The sequence below is a fragment of the Tiliqua scincoides genome, chromosome 1 (genome assembly GCF_035046505.1).
Source record: "Tiliqua scincoides isolate rTilSci1 chromosome 1, rTilSci1.hap2, whole genome shotgun sequence".
NCBI classification, from domain to species: domain Eukaryota; kingdom Metazoa; phylum Chordata; class Lepidosauria; order Squamata; family Scincidae; genus Tiliqua; species Tiliqua scincoides.
The window spans coordinates 24005312-24027561 of NC_089821.1; the positions used below are offsets into that span (position 1 = coordinate 24005312).

Sequence of the window (22250 nt, forward strand, 5' to 3'; positions counted from 1 at the left end):
TGGTGCCCTCCCTTGCATCTGGCATTCTGATACATAGCCCATTTCTAAAATCAAGAGGTTGCACATATGCATTATGGCTTGTAACCCGTAATGGATTTTTCCTCCAGAAACTTGTCCAATCCCCTTTTAAAGGCGTCCAGGCCAGATGCCATCACCACATCCTGTGGCATGGAGTTCCCCAGACCAGCCATGCGCTGAGTAAAGAAATATTTCCTTTTGTCTGTCCTAACTCTCCCAACACTCAATTTTAGTGGATGTCTGCTTGTTCTGGTGTTATGTGAGAGTGTAAAGAGCATCCCTCTATCCACTTTATCCTTCCCATGCATAATTTTGTATGTCTCAATTATGTCCCCCCTCAGGCGCCTCTTTTCTAGGCTGAAGAGGCCCTAACGCCTTTCCTCATGTCAAGAAATCCGGTCTCCTTTTTGTGACCAGAACACAAATTGACCCAGTCAATATGAGGATAATTGAAGTCCCCCATGATTACAACCCTGTCCCTCCTTGACACCTCCCTGATCTGTTTCCTCATTTCAAGGTCCCCTTCAGGTTTCTGGTCTGGAGGATGATAGTACACCCCCAGTATTACACTGCTCCTCAGGCCTGGTAATTTAACCCATGGAGTTGGACCTGCCTTCAATCTCTACTTTGCTGGATTCTATCCCCTCCTTAACGTACATAGTCACCCCACCTCCAGCATGCCCCTCTCTGTCCCTCCTGTAGAGTTTATAGCCTGGGATTGCAGTATCCCACTGGTTCTCTGCATTCTACCAGGTTTCCATTGTGCCCACTATATCAATGTTTTCCCTAGTCACCAGACATTCCAGTTCTCCCATCTTTGCTCGGAGACTTTGGGCATTTGCATAAAAGCATTTGTACATGAAATGCCCCAGGATGGCTGCTTATTAGTTCCTTTATCCCTGCATCCTCTCATTGTGCCAAACCGTCTATCACATCCCATCATGCTACCATTCCCAATTTCTTCTCCTACTTTGTCTTTGCCTTGTTGTTCTCTAACCTCCCTGTCCTCGTCCCATAGGGATGAGGAGTCCCGAACCGGATGCCCCTCGGCTCCTGTCGGCCTTCTCCCAGGGATCAGTTTAAAAGATGCTCTGCCACCTTTTAAATATTATGCGCCAGCAGTCTGGTTCCATTCTGGTTCAAGTGAAGCCCATCCCTCTTGTACAGGCCCTGCTTGTCTCAAAACGTTCCCCAGTACCTAACGAATCTAAACCCCTCCTCCCTACACCAATGCGTCTCATCCACACATTGAGACCCCTGATCTGCACCTGCCTAGGTGGCCCTGCGCGTGGAACAGGTAGCACTTCCGAGAACGCTACCTTTGAGGTCCTGGCTTTTAGCTTTCTACCTAATAGCCTAAATTTGGCCTCCAGGACCTCCTGGCTACACTTGCCCACATCGTTGGTGCCAACATGCACCACAACTGCTACCTCCTCCTCAGCACTGTCTAAAAAGTTTGGACACCCGTGTTAAGCCAAAAAATAAAAATAAAAAAGGTGGTGGGGGAATATAATAGGACATGATGGAATTGCCCCATGGTAGTGTGTATATACACCCAAGGCAAATAAATTGCATGGAATTGCTCAGAAACATCTAATTAATAGCCTCACAAAGCAAATGCTATGCATCAGTCCTCTATCTGTATCTGTGATTCACCTGCCCCTTCCTTCTCACCTTATGTGTCTACCTTCAGTTATTCTGTGATATTTTCATTTTACAGTGGTTTCATTTTCTTTTTTTTCCTTTTCCTTATGCAGATGACACCAAGGGTTCGCCTGAACCTATCACTCACCTTCGGTGGGATGACCCATACTATGACATTGCTAGGCACCAGATTGTGGAAGTGGGAGGTAAGGGTTTCATCTCTTTATCTGTCATCTACTACAAAAGGGATTTGATATGGCCCAATTCATTGGTTTCCAAACTTACCTTGGTCACAGCACCCCTGCAGCCTCTCCTTCCTGGGTCATTAGGGCACTGCCATCTTGGATCTCATGAGATCCAAGATGGTGGTGCCCAAATCTTTTGAGATTTTATAAAATTCAAGAAGGTGGCACCCAGGAGAAGAGAATGTCCTAAGTTGTTGTGATGCACACTTTGGGAACTCCTGGCCTAATTACTTGGAATATAATTGGGTCTCTTTGGGGCCAGCTAGCAGTAACCAATCAATAACTTGACTTTGAAGGTTTTGTTGGAAGAAAATAGTTGAAATTTTGCAATGGAAGATAACTCTTAGAAATCTTTTGTTGACACCTTTCATTATATGGTCACAGGAACATAGACCATGATTCAGGGAATGTACATCCACCATCCAAGTGCCTGTCAAGTGGTTTGAGGGTTCTGTGAAGCAGCTGCTCCACTCCAAAATTACAAACTGCTAATTGAACTTCTGAGTTAGGCATTAACATTTGCATAATGATAGGTAGTATCTAGAGTGTTGTACTTTGATCAGGGAGAAGTTCACTGGGTAACCATGGGTAAGGCATAATGTCTCTGCCTTACCTGCCTTGCAGGGTGATTGTGAGGGTAAAAAGGAGGGGAGGAGGGGAAACTACCTACATTGCTCTTTGTCTGAGGAAGGACAAAAAATATAGTAAATATAACATATACACATGACGAAGCTGTCTTTAAGGAGTTGTCATGTCAAATCCCCAATTCTTTAGAACTGTGTTTTTTGGGTGGAGCTACTTCAGGTAAATCTTACCAGATAATTGGTGGAATGTGAATAATGAGCACACAAGCCATTGAATCATCTCCATTACTCTGTTTATGGAGTTCCATTCTTGTCCCATTCTTCCATTCAGTCTAGATCACAGCCAAATGTAACTAATATAACAAGTAATACATGTGCAGCCTATTTATCCACGGATTTTTTATCTGTGAATCTGTCTGCGAATGGGGTGGGGGAACCGAAAGTCACACACACCTTTGCCTCCTTTGCCCTGCACTGACATCTCAATCCATTTCCAGTTAGCCCAAAACACTGCAAAAAAGCTCTGCCTCGCCCAGGCAGGGAAATAGCCCTAGAGCCCTGGAAGAGGTTCCCCTCGCAAAGGAACAGTAACACTCCTGGAGCCCCTGAGCCGGGGAAGGGGGGCCGAAAATCTCTGTAGCCAGAACACGTGGTGCGCTCTCTCTCTCACTCACGCAGGGGCAGGTGTGGTAGCAACAGAGGGGATTGCTTTAAAAAACCCAGGGAGTGTTTGCCAAATTCCCCCCCCCCCCATTGAGATGGTGCAGGCAATCACTGCCACAAGCAACCCCTCCTCCCATGGTACAGGCTATCAGGGACACAAGCAAGCCTTCCCACCAAGCAAAGCATGAAATTTAGCCTACAATCCTCTCCACACTTTCCTGGGAGTAAGCCCCATTGACTACAATGGGGCTTACTTCTGAGTAGAAATGCATAGGGCTGGACTCTTAAAAGATCAGCATCCCATGTGAAAGAAGCCAGGGAGCTGGCAATGGGGAGGGCTGAGTACAGAGGGGAGGGGATTGATAACAGTTGCCTTAGTTTCCTTCCATCCGGAAGTGTCAGGCTGCAGTGTATTTGCGTAACTCTATGGAATTTAGCACAATGTGTTTTTTGTTAATTGAGCCGAGTCAAGGAATGGAACTAACGCGGATAAATAGGCTCCACCTATATGCTTTTTTCTTATGTCAGTGAATTGGTGAGAATTCACTTTGCCCTGTGCAATTAGGCTTCACTCTTGCTATGTGGAGCAAATTTTTGTTCCGTTTACTCAAGCATCCATAGAAATCCGTTTGTAAATGGACTAGACTCTGATTCTATAATTTTTGGTTTAGTTCCAGACAGTTGTTGTCTCTGCTATTCAAAACATGTTGTGTTCAGTAAGTGCAAGTTCCTTTTTTGTTTTCCTATATAGGCTGTAGAATCACTATTTCTGTGGAACACATTGGATTTAACTGGCAAGTCAGCTGTGTGGACTTGCAAAGAAAGAGTTAAGCCTTTTGATGTTTCACTGATAACTAGGCTGCAGAGCTTGCATTCCTTGTTTGTCCCATGTGAGTGCTTCACATATATTGCTACATTCCTTAACTGTTTCTGAACTACTAGCACTCTGGGTTAACCACAGATAGAAATGCTGTGTTAATAATTATTGGGATTTCTGTGTTGAGGCAGGAGGCGTGAATGAAGACTGGGAGCTTGATATGTTCTATGCATTTTGTAGCAGAACACCTTTTCTTGACTATACAGTAGCACAACTTCTTACACATATTTAATAGGCAAATTCAACTACAGTATATGTGCTTAGCATAATTCTGCCTGCCATTCCACATAGTATATACCCTGGAGGGAGCTGAGACCAGAGAGTGAATCTGCTGTTCTCTCATTTGGTCTCAGTTCCTGAGTGCCTCTTATAGTTTTTAAAGAGACAGTATATATTTTTGGATTTAAGGATTTTCAAGGGTAATTTTGAATATATATTATTTTTACTCCATATTCTGACTGCAGATCCTAACCCCGCATAAGATGCAGTACTACTATATAGTCCCTTGTTCCTTTTGCACACTGATGAGTGTTTTCATTGTGTAAAGACTGGGGCAGGGGAGTTAGGACTCTGAAGTGACAGTTGCTTACTATTATCCCATTGGGTTTTGGCTGTCTGGAGCAGCATTTTCCTCCTTGGTAGCCATTTGAGTCTGAGGACCTCATACTACAAAATTTTCTGGATTAGTTCTGAATATTTTAGTTACTGGTAGTCTTTAAAGCATGATAAATCATGTGCTGAGGCAAAACACCTCTTAATAGTTTGCATATGCAGTTTCGATTTTTTGTTTGCAACCTGAGGGGCTTCTGATCATGTTGATATGGCAGGGATGTCTTTTGGTTCTCTGGGATGGGCAGTGGACGTTAAGCAATCATTCTAACAATGTGGAGCTTTGTTAATTATGAGGAGATGGGTCCAAGGAAATGACTTTCTCTGGTACGTATTGTATTCAAGTGTATAATAATAGCTCTGTTGCTGGCCCCTCAAGTTTACAACCACTCTACAGAGTACATGAATGAGCTTAATTGAAAGGTAACCAGTTCTTGTATGTCCATATACTGTGAGAAATGAAATATTTCGTAATGCATTGAAATGTCAATTCGTTCAATTGATATCATTAGGTTATATCCACATTACTTACTATAGCTAAGTTTCAGTACATGTTACAGAAACAATTGAAAATGCTTTCTCTGCTTCCATCCCTTCCCTATTTTGTTTCTCTTGTGTCAGTATCTAGCTTGTAAGCCTTCAGGACATAGACTTATCTTTGCACTCTTATGTTACGCCCAGGAACATTGATGGTACCATAATACTAAATACAGGCAGGCCACTACATCCACAGATCCACCCCTCTCCCTGGGCATACTCCTTTTATGCCCTTTAACACACCTATAAGGCGATACTCACCTATAAGTATCGCCTTATATAAGTATAAGGTAGATACTCATCTATAAGGTAGATACTCACCTATAAGGCGATAAATTTGCGTCCGGAAATGGTGGGAGAATCGCCCCCTTATCTGCACAGTCATGCAGGCAGTCTGAGGGGGCAAGGGGGCCACCTGCACCCTGCCTGGGTCAAGGAGGGACTCTGCAGGAGGAGGGGCATCGGCGCCTCCCAGGGTCTTCTGTGGGGTTGTGGGATTCCTGGCAGCCTCGCTTCCACCTGGCCGGTCCCTCCACTACGCAAGGAGCCAGAGAAGCCCTGGAGAGGGCAGGGTGGTGGGGGACAGCCTGCTGACCTGGCGCTCCCTTGCGCCCACTTGGAGCCACTGCACGCACTCACTTAAGTCCTGCCTCCTGCGAAGGCAGAGAGTGGAACGGGGACATCCTGGCTGCTGCCGCCATCGGCACCCTTGTCACCAGACTGATGGAGGGCAGGGAGCATGCGAGGAGCAACCTGCGCTGCCCACTCCCGAGCACACGGCTGCATCTGCATTTACTTAAGTCCTGCCTCCCGCGAAGGCAGGGAGTGGAACGGGGCATCCTGGCTGCTGCCGCCGCCGCCATTTTCACCAGACCAATGGAGGGCAGGGAGCGTCCTGTGCTGCCTGCTCCCTTCCAGATGCTCCTTGGTGCAGGGGCAGCGTGCCTCCCTCCGTGCCCGCCACAGATGCAGCCGTGTGCTTGGGAGTGGGCAGCGCAGGTTGCTCCCAGCCCTCCATCAGTCTGGTGACAAGGGTGGCCGCGGCGGCAGCAGCCAGGACGTCCCTGTTCTGCTCTCTGCCTGTGCAGGAGGCAGAATTTAAGTGCAGGATTTAAGCTTGCAGTGGCTCTGAGTGGGCGCAGGGGAGTGCCAGGCCAGTAGGCTGCCCCCCCACCGCCCTGCCTCCCCAAGGCTTCTCCGGCTTCTTGCGCAATGGGGGGACCAGACGGGTGAGGGGTGAGGCTGCCAGGAATCCTACAACCCCACACAAGCCCCCAGAAGGCGCTGCTGCCCCTCTTCCTGAAGAGGGTCTACAGATGAGTAAATCAGGTGCTGCTTTCCAGTTTCTTTCACTCCCCTTCCCCCCATCTGACTCCCTGCTTGATGAAATGAAACTCCATGTGCATCTAAATCTCCCCACTGTGCAGTGTCTTCCCTGGGCAAGATGTGTTCTTTCCAGTTTCTTTCACTCCCATGTGTTTTTATCAAAGAAGAATATCTGTAATGATGTGGTCCTTCTGCCAAAAAGTTTGGAGACACCTGATCTATGAGATAGATCATAGTTTTTAATAAATTAGAGACTGTATTAAAAACAGTTTTTGCTATGCTAGGTATAAATACTATATATACTATGTACGTATACTGTGTTTTTAATACTTACTTACTATGTTTTTATTAAATTAGAGACTGTATAGTTCTTAGGTAACAATTACTGGTAGGTTATTTTTCAGAATCTGGCCTCAGGTAAAATCAGACAAAACTATATTCAGACGCCTCCCTAAGTTCAACCCCCAACTTATCCAACGGTCATAGAAAATTCCATGATTTTTGGCTCAAAACCTGCCCTTGACTTATCTGTGAAGTCCACTTATGGGCAAGTGTCTGTGGTAGTTTAGATCTTTTCCTGGGCAATAATGTTCTGCCTTATACAGGTCACTATAAGTATTCAAGTTTATAGCGACACGCAGGCAGGCTGCTGATAGCCTGAATGCTTAAAAAGACTAGATCAATGCTAACAGGAAGCAGGAAGTTAACTGCTATCTGTCAACATTGATTTAATCCTTTTAAGCATTCAGGCTGCTGGCAGCCTGCCTGTGTATTGCTATAAGCTTGAACGCTTATAGCAACTGTATAAGGAAGAATATTTTTGCTCAGGAAAGGATCTAAACTCCATTAATGGGTGCAGAGAGGGAACGTGTGGGAGTCACGGAAACAGGGATCCCCCGTATCTGTAGGGAGCTCCGGAACGGATCCTCAGTGGACATGGGGGCCTGTCTATAATTTGACTGGGTACTAGTAGGGAAGAGGCTAATAAAGTGGACTCTTGGTACCTACGGGGCGGGGGGTTTGGTTTCATGACCCCTCTGCAGATACCGAAATCCACAGATAATGAAATTCAAGGCAGGCCAGGGTTGTGGTGCTGCAAGGACTCAGCTGGGGGTCGCCCCAGGCCTTCCAGAGGTCGTACTGGCCTTCCAGTCTCTTCAGACAATCTCGCAGGTGTGACTGGAAGCCACTTCCAGTTTGTGCCTGTAACTTCTAGTCGCATCTGGGAGCTATTCTGGGGCTGGGGAAGGCCTGTGGTGAGGCACAGGGCAGTTGGATGGGCTTTTTCAAGCACATGAAAACCGCACACTGGAGCTCTGCCTGCCAAACCATGTCTCCTACACAGTTTGTAGTGGTCTTGGTGCCGTCCCTGGGAGCTGTGCCTCACACATTGGCAACTTCTGCGTGCATGTAAAAGTGCTAGCACAGTTTATTTCTGACACAGCGTGGTAGACTCTTCAAGGCTAGTCAAACACCCCTTCCTTCAGAGACCTCAGCCCTTGTTCTCAACATGACCCTGAACTTCCAGCACTCATAAGGATCAGGGAAAGGGCTCCAGTGGTGTAGCTAGTGAGGAGTGGGGGGGATGGTCTACCTCAGGTAAGAGCCTGGGGGAGTGACACCACAAATGACCTAATATCGCGGAGGTTACGAATAACCCCATCATGCTATATATACCGTTAGATGCGGAATTTCCAGCAGAATGCAGTGCAGAAAACCAGATTGAAATCTTTCAACATCAAAAGTTATGGCTGAAAAACCGGAAACCAAAAAATGCACGGAGCTCTATGGAAAGTGAAACTGAGCCATATCGTGTTTACTTGCGAGTAGGCGAACTGGCCTTAGTTCATCTGAAAGGGCAGGCTGAGAGGAATCCAACAACACCAGAATAGTTCCTATCCAATGAAAGCAGCCCCCCAAAAGCACCCAAGAAGGAAGTCCCTCCCTTCAAGCAGACAAATGTAATAAGCCCTTTGGAAAGCAAAAGTAAGCCACACAGTCGCGTTTACTCGTGAATAAGCAACCATGCCTTGGCTCCTAGTTGAGTCAGGCAAAGGGGAATGCAAGGCTAGCTGCATGGTCCCAATCTGATGAAAGTGGAGCTCAACAAATGTTCCAGCAGGCAGCACCCCTCTCCCCAAAGAATAAAACAGAGGCTTCAGCTGGTAAAGTCAATTTACACTGAACTGGGCACTGGGCAGGGTTGAAAATCTCACTGATTTTTATGTGTGTGGGGGGGATGTTATTGCAGGCAGGCCACAGAGAAAATTCACTTGGTGAAACAGGGCTGGCTTCCCCTTACTCAATTATCTGTTTTTCTTTAATTTAATTATTTATAATTATTTTATTTTGCTTGATGTCACTTCCAGCCATGACATCACTTCCAGTGGGTCCTGGACAGATTTTCATTCTAAAAAGTGGGTCCCAGTGTTAAAAGTTTGAAAACCACTGCCTTAACTCAAAACAAGCCATTGAGATATCCTTGGGGGTGGGAGGGGGTGACACCCTAGTGACAGAGGCATTCCTGGGGGGGGGCAAAACAGCAAGTGTCTTCAGACTGCTGAACACCTGTGTAAAGCAGCTCCTCCCCTCCCCCTCTGAGCCATTCAGGAAGGCATGATGCTTGCTTTCGTAAGCATCACTGGCTCAGAAGTGGAGGGGGAGGAGCTGCTTTACATGGGTGTTCAGGAACCTGAAGACACTTGCTGTTTTGCCCCCCCTCCAGGAATGCTTGTGGGGAAATATTCACTGCATTTATTTTCTGGCCATTATTATTATTCATTTCATGTCATGACTATTACTATCTCCCAGTCTCACCTACCTCACAGGGTTGTTGTGAGGACAAAATAAGGGGAGGAACCATGTACACCACCCTGAGCTGCTTCGAGGAAGAGTGGTATAAAAATGTGAATTTAATGAATAATATAATATAATTAATAGTATAATAATTAACAAATAACTATGCCGTATGGGGTGGCAGAAATTTATGGGCCCCTGGCTTCAAATGACCTAGCTACACTTCTGAAGGACTGAAGGACTCATTATGTGAGTGAGGAACAATCTGATACTTGATACAGGAGGAGTTAACAATGCATTTCTTTTTTAATTCCATTTATTTTTTTTAAATTCCAGGCTTTCAAATACTACTAGTGTATTTTAGTGTTTTGTGAATTGGCTCAGGGTTCTTACTGGAGAAGAAGCAGGTTTTGCAAGGGCATGTGGATGGCATTCTGCTTCTGTGTCACAGTAGAGGCACAAACAGCATTCAGAGAGGCAGATGGTGAAGGGACTGGGATGTATGGGGATTGCATATGCCTTCCTTGAGTCTAAATTTATTATAGTCCCTTGTCCATGTACCATGGTAATTCTGGTCAGGAAGTTCAGCTCTTATAGTTGGAATTGAGCTGAAGAATGCCTCTGACACTTCCTTTTCTTTGCTGGTTGACCAGAGAATCTTCCTGTTGTATTCTGTAATAAGCTCAGGGCACAATCCTAACCCACATTCCATCACTGACATAAGGGCAGTGTAGCTCTGAAATAAGGGAACAAACATTCCCTTAATTTGTGAATGTCACCCAATTGCAGGATGCAGCATACGTCCCATTGGCACAGCTATGCCAGTGCTGGAAAGTTGGTTAGGATTTGGGCCTCAATCATAGAGTTAGTTTCTAGTCAAGTAACTAAGATCCCTATCTTAGCTCAGATCACCATCACAGGATCGTGCTTCCACAGCTGCAATGGACTATGTATGGATTCAGAAAAGTCTGAACTATTACATTAGTGGAAGATGAGGCAGAATGCAGTTGGTGGAGGGTTCGTTAAGTTGAAGAATCCTATCCTAAAGTAACCCTCGAGAGTTAAAGTGAAGCTTCCTCCCCTTCTTAGTAATTTGACATGTGTAAACTTCTTGGATGTAGTGACAGCTGAATGCAATCTGGCATCTGAGTCTGTTCTGGTGACAGTTTACATATGAGCAACTCTAAATGAGATGGCTGCTTTTTGAGGTCCTGCCTCTGGTTGTATGCAGCCACCAACTTCCATTATGGATTTCAAGGCTGATTGTGTGTCTGCTGAGGGCGGTTTGGGTCACTGCTGATTGATAGTTTGTAGTGCAAGCAGAGTTGGATGTGCTGCTCCTGTAATGCACTAGGGGCTGTTGCATGAGAGCGACAACCTGAATCTTTAGGGTAAATGCGGTGCTGTCTGATACCAAGCAGCACTGTCACCTTGACTCAGAAAAGATACAAATGTTTTGTCCTACTTGTCCTAAATTATAATCCTCACTGTAATTTTTCAGCCATCCAGGATTGCTAGTAACTGCTCATTGCTAATGTAATTGCCAGTTGACCTTGCTTTTTCCAAAGACAATAGTTGTAGTGGATGCTGCAAACCAATTGTAGTTTCCTGTGTGTGTATGTGTATGGATTTTCTGTCCTGACTCTTTAGTGCAATCCATAGGATTATTCCTGTGAAGGACCTTGAATTAGTATGGTGCAATATAACGTTGTTTCTATTCCTCCAGGGCAGGGTGCACTTCATGGGGCCCAGCCAGGTAGGTGGAATACCTGGTACTCTCGTCATTGCCACTTGAGATCATGGCATTCTTAAGCATGGCCTGTGGCTGGATTATCTCAGGGGAGCCCAAATTCTGCAAAGCTGAGGGTTGCATCCCAGAATCTCAGAGTTGCACTTGATGCATATCATGCCAAGTAGATTGCAGTTATGTTCCTCCTTAAAACTGGTGGCACAGCCAGTTGAGTCATGCTCCCTTCATAGGCTCTCCATTTGGATGTGGCTTGGAAATTTCCTGGTGGAGCTCTGGGTGGACTTCAGTTTGCAGGCTTTAGTTTGGTGTCCCAGTTCTCCTTTGTTGGCTTCAGTCTTCCTCTTATTTTTCTTGGATGGTGATGGGTGCGGTATCCATGAGGAAATAGGCCTGCCAAACCTTCATTACTTTTAATTCTTCTGCCCCTAAATCTTTTGGGGGGTAGTTTCTTTGGCAACTAAGATGTTGCTCTATATTAAATCATGGTGATGTGCTGTGCTATTTATTAAAATGGTTAGTATCCCACCTTTCCTATCTGCTTTATTTCTGCATTGTTCAGTAATCAAAGCAGAGACAATTTTCTTGGGCTAGCAATATTTCATCCTCTATGACTTGGTCCTTTGCTTGCAGAACATTCCATGCCATTGCTGAGGGCAGCCATTGGTCTGCCTCAAATCACTTCATCATTTTCCTGGATTTTTGCTTTATCTCTTCTTGCAAAGAGTTCTTGGCTTGCTCTATTTGCTGCACACTTCTGTGATTCTGTGTGTGTGTCCTGGCCCTGCTTTGTTTAGATGCAGTTCGTTAGATATAACTATGAAACAGTGGATGTGGCCGGTTTTATCTTGACTGTAGCCATTGCCCCTACCTTTAGGCACATTAGTGTGTGCTTCAGTAGCACTGGAATCAGGTCAGGACTGGGAAGAAGCAGTCTCAGGTGTTTAGGTGCTCATGCCACCAGGCAGTTGGAATTTTTCCAGTTCTGTTTGAGATGGCAAAACTGTGCCTGATGATGTTGCTTACAGCTCCCAAAATATAAATACCTCAAAAAAGAGACAGTGGCTATTCAATGAAGTAACATCAAGTTCCTGAACTTGCTAGTATTCAGTGCTTTAGTGCAGTGAATTAATTCAGTCTGTTTAGCACATGCCTGATCTTGGAAGAGGCCTGGTTAGTACTTGGATGGGAGACCGCCTGAGAATACCGGGTGCTGTAGGCTTATACCATAGTCTTTCGAGACTGAAGGTTGCTAACCACCAGGTGTTACACCTCAGGACATCTCAGTCCACTTTTAAGGTTGAGACATCAACTTGATGGTGCAATAAAAGAAGCAAGTTCTCCTCCCCTAGGTTTCTCTGGATTGTTGTCACAACATGTAGTCCACCATGCTGATTGGGCTGTATTGCATACTAAGATTTCTGATACCAGACATTTATAACCATCATTTGCCATCTTCCTTATTTGCTTGGGTTCATTTCAAATGGGAAGTGCACTTTTTAACAAGCGTATTCTCAAAAAGGGGAGGTTGCGGGAAGCTTGTGCTGCACTTTCAAACAATGTGATATGTACGTATTTCACTAGATAGTGACTGTCTTGATATAAGGAAAAATAACATTTAAAGTAACCGTCACTATTGTATGTTAGGTTCCTGCAACTTTTGCTCTGTAATAGTGGAATCTTTAATTATTTAGTTCTGGTTTGCAGACAAAAACATGTGTTCTCTTTATACGTGCATCAAAACTAGACATCTTGAGGATTGTGTCAAAGTCTGCTTAATATCAAGGATGTCCTTGTATGGTAATCTCTAGCTATCAAATTTTCAGGCAGTGTATTACCAGATAATACACACACAGAATTATTTCAGTTTATTTGAAGGAAATTAGGGAAATTTAATCTACTAGCAGATATTTGCATAACTTGACCTTGCACTTAGGGCTGTTCCCACTGTTTCACGACTTCAGAATTTTCAAATGTTGGCCTTATATCAAAAACTTTTCCCGAAAACTGAGCTATTTTGGAACATTCCATTGGTGTGGAAAAATATTGTGATTCCATACACTCGAGGAATTAATTGGCCGTGTTAAGGGTCTGTTTCCATCTCAGAAATTCATGTTGCTGAAACAGAGTCACTTCCTAGAGGCCGACAATATCCTTGCTTTGTTTCTTAATATAGGTAGATTACACCTTATCTCGACATCTGTAAACTGGACTATTCCGAAATCCAGACATTTTTATCCAAGACTTTTTTTTAAACTTTCTGCTTAACTGGAAGGTTTTATACTCATTCCCACGTACAGTGCAGGCTGTAAGTTCTATTCACTGTTTTGTGGTATGTACATGTGCAGGCATTGTTGAAAAATTTCAGAAACCAGCAGACACCCATATGGATAACAGCGAAAAGAAGCATAGAAAGAGGAAGCATTTCTCATTATATTTATGCAGTTACTCCAAAGTCCAAAAAAATCCAAAATCCAGACGCCTTCCCATCCGAAGCAGTCCAGATCAGGGATACCCGGCCTGTAGATATTTGTGGTTTGTAGAGTTGAGGGCTTACAGTGCTTTGTCAAACTGATGGAGGTTCTTCTGACAACTCTTTGACAGGGACTCTTTCTCACAATTTAGCAGAGCTTCTAACAGTAGATATCTTGTACCATCCTGCAAAGATGGAAAGTATTTTTGCACTTGTAGGCAGTGATGCAAGAGTGCAAAAGATCCCATAGGAGCTCTGTGATGGTTTCTTAGCCATAATAGAGCCAATCTTTCCCAATATTATTACTAAGGGCATATGCAATCTACCGCAGTGCATGTACTGGATGTGCATGCATCTTGTATGTGGCCATTGAACTTATGGGAAGCTGTCTTGAAGTCTTCTAAGAACTTATTTTATTATCTTTGGGCAACCATGGGATAAAACTGTTTAATGTTGGTCTTGTGACCTGACTGTAGTTGTGTACAGTGATTCTAGATGACCTCTGCATTGCTCTCCTGGTTTTATGTCTCTCAGGTGGATAACACATCATCCTTCAGTACCTTGTAGCTTTGCATGTTTTGGATGTGTTCACATGATGGTAAATCACCCTTGCTTTCCATGGCATTTCCCTGGTACTGCTGTTTTTACCTTAAGCATGTCCTTGCCTTTTATATTGCAGATAGTTTTGCATAGTGGTAAAAAATTGGTAAAAAATCTCTACTTCCTTGTGAATTGTGTCGTCTTCAAAACAACAATCTCTGTGTATGGTGGAAGAAGACTGGTGGATAGCAGAAAGGAAAACATGTTTTCACTGTTAGGTCTTCTATTGTGGCAGGAGTTGTATACCGGATATATTATAACCCTTCTGTGATGTAAGCTGTAGCTCCTTTACCTATATGTAGCTTACCATAACCACACTGCATCAGTCATCTGCACATGTTTTCATGTTTACCTCCCCCCCCCCCACTATAAACAATGTGCTTTCCAATTGCTTTTAGGTTAAACTCTCTCACTTGGATGCTGACCCTGATCTTAGTGCAAGGATGTGTATCCTGGTGTTTGCTATTTCTGAGGCTCTGTGCTTTTGAATGATGCTTCAAAGTGCTCTGAGTAGCATTTTTAAATATGTATATAAAACCTCTACTTACTACTTTTGTGAAAGTGTTTAGATATGCAGTGTAGATTATAGTCCTCAATTACTGTCTGCATAGACTTGCCTTCATTGGCCTCCAGTAAATGTCATCTGTAATTGAGGTAAGCACAGCTTCATGTGCTCCTTGCCCTTTTGAGTATGGGGGATTACTGAGATTGTACTCCATGTTTAATAAAGCAAACTAAACTCTTGTCTCATTTGAGCCTGGAATATTTGAAACATTGTGGAACTGAAAGTAGATTGTCTTAATGGAAATGGCCTTCTTCATTTGGGAGTTCTGTGTCTGTGACAGGGAACTTGTACCTCCTGTAACTTTCAGTATATCCTCATAAAGTTGGTGGTGGTGGTGGTGGTAAAGACAAGCGTTTTGTGGCACCTTAAAGACTAATAAAGCACAATCCAGCTCCTCATCACATGCAGAAATCCACAGCTCTGCATGAATGGGAGAGGACCATTCATATGGTATTCTCTTTCAGCTATGTCTAGGTTTGAAAATGCAAAGAGATGGATACTGAGAGGGGCTGTTTCAAATTGAAACTTATTGTTGCATAAGCTTTCATGATACAGAATCCACTTTTCTATTCTCTCACTGCCCAATAATGATGTGACCTCAGTGAAAAGCTCAAGATTGGAGTGATGTTATGACCGTTTGTTTATATGTTCCATTTTTCTTCTGTAGTTTTTTTCTACTTATCAAATTAACTTCCACATAAATTGACTAAGGCAGAGGTTCCCAAGCTGGGGCATTGTGATGCACCAGCCAGGGAAGCTCTGTCACTGCTCCCTTAAGGAGCAAGGTAACAGCAATGGCAGCAACACTATCAGGATGATCATGCTGCAGCTGGGGAGGGAAGGGTTTTTTAAACTTACCTGGGAGTCACTATGGCTCTCTGGAGGGTCCAGGGAGCCTGTGGCCCCCTGTGCAGCCCTTCCAGAAGCTCTAAACTAGTGTGAAAAACAAAAACAAAAACAAAAAACCACTTATGGTTTTGCAATGAAAACAGGTGTTTTTTTTTCCTTTTCACATCAGTTTAGAGCTGTAGGGAGGGCTGCAGGCTCCCTTGACTCTCCAGAGAGCCATAGTCTCTCCATAGCCAGGTATGTTTTAAAAGCCCTTCCCTCTCTTGCAGCAGTGCGATTGTCCTGATCATGTTGCTGCCCCTCCCCCCTTTCCTCCCCTGCAAATACTTACAGGAGAATTTGGGAATTGCTGGACTAAGGGGTCAAGGCTTCCACTATCAGTTCAGTTTTATTGTTATTAACTGTAGACCATTGCAGAGACTTCTACTGACATCTTTGCTTCATCAGTGAAAACTCATGGTCATGACATAATGAGGAGAAAACTCATAGTTAGATCCTTCGTTAACTGTGTGGGTTGAGTGTGGTAGTAACTACATTGTCCTAAGCTCAGTTTGTACAATATTGTGGCACACTTTGCTAGGTCATCTGCTTGTGCTTGGACTGTGAAACGGTTAAGTATTTTGCAGAGCACATGTTTCAGGCTGTTGCTGGTGACTTTCAGTGGCTACCCCTCACAGTTGGTTTCTCTTTTGAGTAATAATGCATAAGTCTTCTTTATCACTTTGTTCTGTTCTTGATTTTGTGTTTGCTTTCCAGCAGATGTTCTAGATCCCCCCCCCTCATTTATACAGGAATAGCAGGTGTTGTGGGATCCAGACACACACGGGGGTGGGGGAGACTGTGGATAAGGCTCTAGTAACAGAACCATGACATCTTCTCTAAATGTTTATGGGTGGGTGAGTGGGGATCTTGCGATCATAAACCTCTGCAGTACTCACCACAATTAACAATGGTGTTGTCTTGTGACTGTTTCTTAGACTATATTCTATTTGAAGCTGTTCAGATTGTGTTCTGATGGCCTGTGGTGCCATACTCTATCACCTTCTGGACTCTGGGGTCTTCTCAAATTGTAGCCATTTCCAAAACAGGGTTATGAGGGTTCCAGGCAAGTGAAGAATTTGACAAACTGGCACCTTTGCTTTCATTAACATAACCTTGGAATTGGAATTGCACTGAGTTAAGCCTCCCTAAAGCTTGCTCCATTGCTTTTCTGTTGTAGAGGCTTTGTCTGTTGTAGGGGCTCCCTCCTGCATCTTTCAGCTTGCTGTGACATGTCGCATTTTTGTCCTAAGGTGATGACAAGTACGGGCGGAAAGTCATTGTGTTTAGTGCCTGCCGGATGCCACCCAGTCATCAGCTTGATCATGTGAAATTGCTGAGGTGAGTACTGCTGTAGGGAGCCCATGCTTTGGCAAAGCTTTGTACTGTGAATTTTTCCAAAGAATTTGAGGTTATGGATAGCAACTGTGTTGACTGTATGTTTGGGCACTGGCTAAAACCCAGACCAGGGCATGTAGACCTTTATAAAGCTCTTTTAAGCTGATGTTGCTTTTCACCTCTCTCCCTTCACTCTTCCATAGGCTTTTCCATCTATGCAGTTGCTAGATTTTCCATATGCTTACTAAAAGGTTGGCAGGAAGCAACAAAACAAATATGAAAGCCAGGCATTTAGGAATGTCTATATTTCCTCAGCTATTTGAAGTACACATTGGATCAGTATGTGGAGAGTGACTACACCCTCATCTATCTTCATCATGGTCTGACTAGTGAGAACAAACCATCTCTGAGTTGGCTACGGGATGCCTACCGGGAATTTGACCGCAAGTAAGTGGGCATACTGCCAGAAGGACTGGGATGATGTGGATAGGGACCCAAAGTATAACCAGAAGTGTAAAACAGAGTCTGCAAAGCACAGCTTAGCAGAGTTGCTTTTTCTTGAGCTGGAGATTTGGGTTCTCTTACTCACAGCAGACCAAGGCCCTTCTCGTGTTCCTTCTTTTTAGATACAAGAAAAACATCAAAGCATTGTATATTGTGCACCCAACCATGTTCATCAAGACACTGCTGATACTCTTCAAGCCCTTGATCAGGTAAGAAAGGGTGGTGGTGTATCTTTTCCATAAAAAAAATGTCACTCCCAGCTGCTGTTGTGAGCATGGTGGGGAGAGCTTCAGATAATGGAAGCATCCATAGGTACCTCAGCACCCAAAAGCAATTTTAAAATTTTACTTTTTTTATTATGTATTTATCTTGCCTTTTTGCCAAAGAGCTTGAGGAAGTTTACTTCATATTTGCCTTTTGTCAATTTTATCCTCATAACAGCCCTGATAGGTTACACAAAGAGAGTGAGTGACTGACCCACAGTCATCAAGTGAGCTTTATGGCTAAGTGGGAATTTGAACCTGGGTCTCCCCTTTTTAAGACCAACACTAGCCAATACACCATGTTAAATTTAATTTGGATAAGCTGGGGACTCAGTAGAATCAGATTTATTCATTGCCACACCAGTTTGCTCTCTTTGTATATCCCACTTTCTTACACAACTGTGTCCACTGATATTCTGTACTATATTCTGTACTATAGACCTTGAGTGCCCTTAGCAGGGTAGAAAGGCGGGGCATTAAATAAATAAATAATTTGCAAGATCTTCTCTGTGATCCAACCAGGTTTTTAATGTTTGGTGAGTTCCTTGGTTTGCAATAGGAAACAAAGTACCATGTTCCTGCACACTGATCACCTCTACAAGATGTTGCTGGACCTTTCCTACAGATGAGTAGTTCTGAGATGAGAGTGAGATTTTTGACTTGCATTCAATAACTGTCTCTATTTTGAGTTGATTACAAGTTTTTGGCTTTTGTTTAGCTTGACTATCATTGTTTCCAGGGAACGAAAGTGCCCCTCAGTCTAGGCTTGCTATAGAAGTTTCCTGGACTGTGTCAGGGCCTAGGGCAGCCATTTTCAGCCTTTTTCAGCTCACGGCACCCTGACAAGGCACTAAAATTGTCAAGGCTTGCTATAGAAGTTTCCTGGACTGTGTCAGGGCCTAGGGCAGCCATTTTCAACCTTTTTCAGCTCACAGCACCCTGACAAGGCACTAAAATGGTCAAGTCTTGCTATAGAAGTTTCCTGGACTGTGTCGGGGCCTAGGGCAGCCATTTTCAACCTTTTTCAGCTCACGACACACTGACAAGGCACTAAAACTGTCAAGGTACACTACCAGTTTTTTACTTACATTAAATTACTATATTACAATTAATCTTGAATTAATAAAATTAATACAATTAAATCATTACATGACAAAAAAAAATTGACAAGAAGCATGGAGAGGGAAGTATATGTGGTTTCTGAAAAGGAGGAAAAATCCTATGTTCAAATTCTTATCAAAAGTGTTGGCAAAGACAGGGCAGGTTGATCATTTAGTGGAGAAATGCAGGGGAGGGGCAATGAGGAGACATGATGAGGGCAGGAGGTCTGGTCTAGAGGGTAGAGCCTCCATTTGCCTGAAGATTAACATCCACAAGGTCGCCAGTTCGAGGCCACCGGCACCGTGCGACCTTGAAGCAGCTGGCAAGCTGCAGCTGAGCTGTTCCATCTGCTCGGAGCGTGGGAGGATGGAGGCCAGAATGTTAAACCAGATCGGAGCGTAACATCTTGTATGTAGTGGTTCTTGAAAGAAAGAACCTTCTTTCAATTTGTAAAAATCCCTGCGTGGATTTAATAAGCCTGCCTATGTAAACCGCCTTGAATAAAGTCTTGAATAAAGACCAAGAAAGGCGGTATATAAATACTGTATATTATTATTATTATTATGATTGAAACAAGTGCAGGATTAAACTGGGGGTGGGGAGAGAGAGAGAGAATGTGAGGCAGTGACTCTGTATCTTTGGAAGGTGTGGACAAGGGAGGAGAGGGACAGTAAGACAGTTGCTAACTGATTGTGAGATTTTTTGGGGGGGGAAATATGCCTGGGGAAGGGGGTGGTGTGGGGGAGAAGAGGAGAGAGAAGTGCCAATTGCCTGCTTGTGTATTTGAGAAAAAAGTGCAACCAAAAGCCCAGTCCCTATGCATGTCTACTCAGAAGTAAGCCCCATTATTGTCAATGGGGCTTACTCCCAGGAAAGTGTGGATGGGATTGCAGCCCCAGAGCCCAAGCCTATGCATGTCTACTCAGAAGTAAGCCCCATTATAGTCAATGGGATTACTCCCAGGTAAGTGTGGATAGATTTGTGGCCCAATGCCCTTCCTCTAAAAGCCCCAAAGTGCAGGGAAGGTCGCTTTGGGGAGTTGCAGGCAAACTGGCAAGGAACTTTCAGGGACCCTTTTCAGCCAGCCAGTTCTTAGGTTGGAGACCTCAGTAGACTCTCTCGCGATGTACCTGCTTGCCTGCTTCTAGGTCCCTCTTCCCACTCACTCCACAGTTCCCACCTCCTGGCTCCTCCAGGCTTCTCTGGTTGGCCAATCAGCACGCAGGCAGGTAACAACTGCCTTGTGCTTGTCTACTCAGCCCCATAATAGCCAATGGGGCTTACTCCCAGGAAAGTGAGGATCAGGTTGCAGCCTGAGTCTTGCTCAGTAGCAGGAGCAAGTTCCTAGTGGACTCTTCTGCTGCTGTGTGGGATGCAAAGCAACTGAGACCAGCCCCTTCTCTGGCTGCTCCCTTGCTTGTGCTGCCTGCCGCTTCTCCCACGCGTGGGTGTACAGCTGCTGCTTGCCTCCTCTGATCCCGCGGTACACCTGAGGCAGCCTCATGGCACACCAGTGTGCAGCGGCACAGCGGTTGAAAACCGCTGGCCTAGGGAATGACAAACACAAAGTGCTCTATGGTGTTGACAAACTCAGAACGCCACAATGCCATCTTTATGAAGAGGAACTGCCTCCTGTTCATAATAGAGCCTAAGGGGGGAGGTATTGCAGTAATGTGCAAATACCTACCTCTGCATAGCAAATAGCAAGGTTCTTTGCTTCTGCTACACAAGTATGTTCCTATAGTTCTTAGTGTCACCCCTTTGTCTTTATCCCGTGTCCGCAAGCTGTTATCTGGTATGTTAGTAGTGCAACTTCAGTCCCACCTCTTAAACTGTTTTGTTATTTCTGTTGTAGCTTTAAGTTTGGACGAAAGATTTTCTATGCAAACTACCTGAGTGACCTGGAGGAGCATGTGAAGCTGGAACAGCTGGGGATCCCAAGCCAGGTGCTAAAGTGAGAGCTGCTGCTTGCTTACTAGCTCTTGCCCAGTTTCCTTGAAGGAGGCTGCATCTGGAAGGGGAGCTGGGTGAGAGGAAAGCAAGGTGGAAGGGAAGGGTGTTGTGTCTCTTTGGCTGGGCTGCACATATGGCATGAAGCAGTGAGCTGCTTGGGTGAGGCTTAAGAAAAGTCAAGTTCTTTCTTCTTTATTACCTTTGTTTACTCACCTTGTGTGGATGCTGTTTCTAGAGTCTTTATCTCTTTTTGCACCATTACCTTTTAGTTGCTGCTTGGAAACCAATGCTTTTCATTCCCCAAATCGGCATTTTCCACTGCAGCTGATATGGCCCTAACAGTTTATAGTGCAATCCCTAGTGTTCAATAGAGTAGCTCAGCCTGTGCAAACTTCTCATGCAGGTTGCTGCCTTGTTTCTGCTCTGCAAGCTTCACTATATTTTGTGTTTTCTCTTGGAAAAGGCTGAGCTTCTTATCTCTGCTGGATTACCAGTCCACAGAAGCCTATTAACTTCCTTAGTAGATTGTACCAGATACTAGACCAGGGGTGTCAAGCATAATACCCGGGGACTGGATGCGGCCTGCAGAAGCTTTTTATTGAGCCTTCAAGCTCTCAGCTCTTGAGCAGTGCTGAGGTGTTACTGCTGAAAGGGCAGCTCACATGCAAATTGGGCTCTCCCATAACTTGAAATATGATCAGGATTTGCATATTTTCTCTTCTGTCATTTGCAGCTAATGAGCTCCTAATTGAGAAAAAGTCCTTATTTTTGGTTATGACCTGTTTAATGACATCACTTTCTGCCTAATGATATCACTTCCAGCCCTTAGTAGGCTTCATGAATGCTGTATGAAATGAGTTTGACAACCCCATGCTAGACCATTGGTCTCCAAACTGGAGTCCGCTGAGTCTGGGAAAAGCTCTCTCCGTCCTCACTGGCACTTACAGTTCTGCTGTGTTGCCACTCATTGTCCAAGCTGATCACTGCACAGGGATGCTCTAGGATCTACTGCCCAGTGTCTCAGCAGATTGTGCAGCAGGATGGCCGGGCAGATGCGACTGTTCAGAGCGTCTCTGTGCAGCAGTCAGCTTGGAAAATGAGTGGCGATGTGGTGGAACAATAAGTGCCTACTCCCAGGAGGAAAGGTTTTTCTCAGACCTGGATCCAGCTCGTGGCCAGGGTTTGAAGAGCCCTGTGCTAGACCATAACTATTTTGGGAGAGCGTGAAGGATGTTTAAGGTCATGCCAAGCACTATGGGACTTGTGTTTACAATGGGAGAAGGGGACACCATCTTGGCACTCTGTGTGTGATAGGATGACTCCATACATGTTTTTGTATTTTTCTCTCTATAGGTATGATGAGTATTTGAGGTCACTTCAGAAGCCCTCTCAAGTGCCTCTGAAGCCAACACCACCCCGCCCACCCTTGCCAAACCAACAGTTTGGAGTCACTCTCCAGCAGTAAGTATTTCCATCACTTTGTTTAGGGTGTTGGACCACATGATCCCTATATTCTGAT

The 22250-nt window shown here is 44.6% G+C and overlaps 1 protein-coding gene across 5 annotated transcripts in view; it reads left to right on the forward strand.

Annotated features, from left to right (window-relative positions):
- The window catches only part of ARHGAP1 (Rho GTPase activating protein 1), a 37195-nt gene that overhangs the window by 8209 nt on the left and 6736 nt on the right, over positions 1–22250 (forward strand). For all 5 annotated transcript variants that reach the window (XM_066634038.1, XM_066634030.1, XM_066634059.1 and 2 more), the window contains exons 3-8: positions 1776–1868; positions 16826–16913; positions 17226–17357; positions 17537–17623; positions 20634–20732; positions 22085–22192. In XM_066634038.1, the coding sequence (XP_066490135.1) occupies positions 1776–1868; positions 16826–16913; positions 17226–17357; positions 17537–17623; positions 20634–20732; positions 22085–22192 (607 nt within the window). The remainder of the gene's footprint in view (positions 1–1775; positions 1869–16825; positions 16914–17225; positions 17358–17536; positions 17624–20633; positions 20733–22084; positions 22193–22250) is intronic.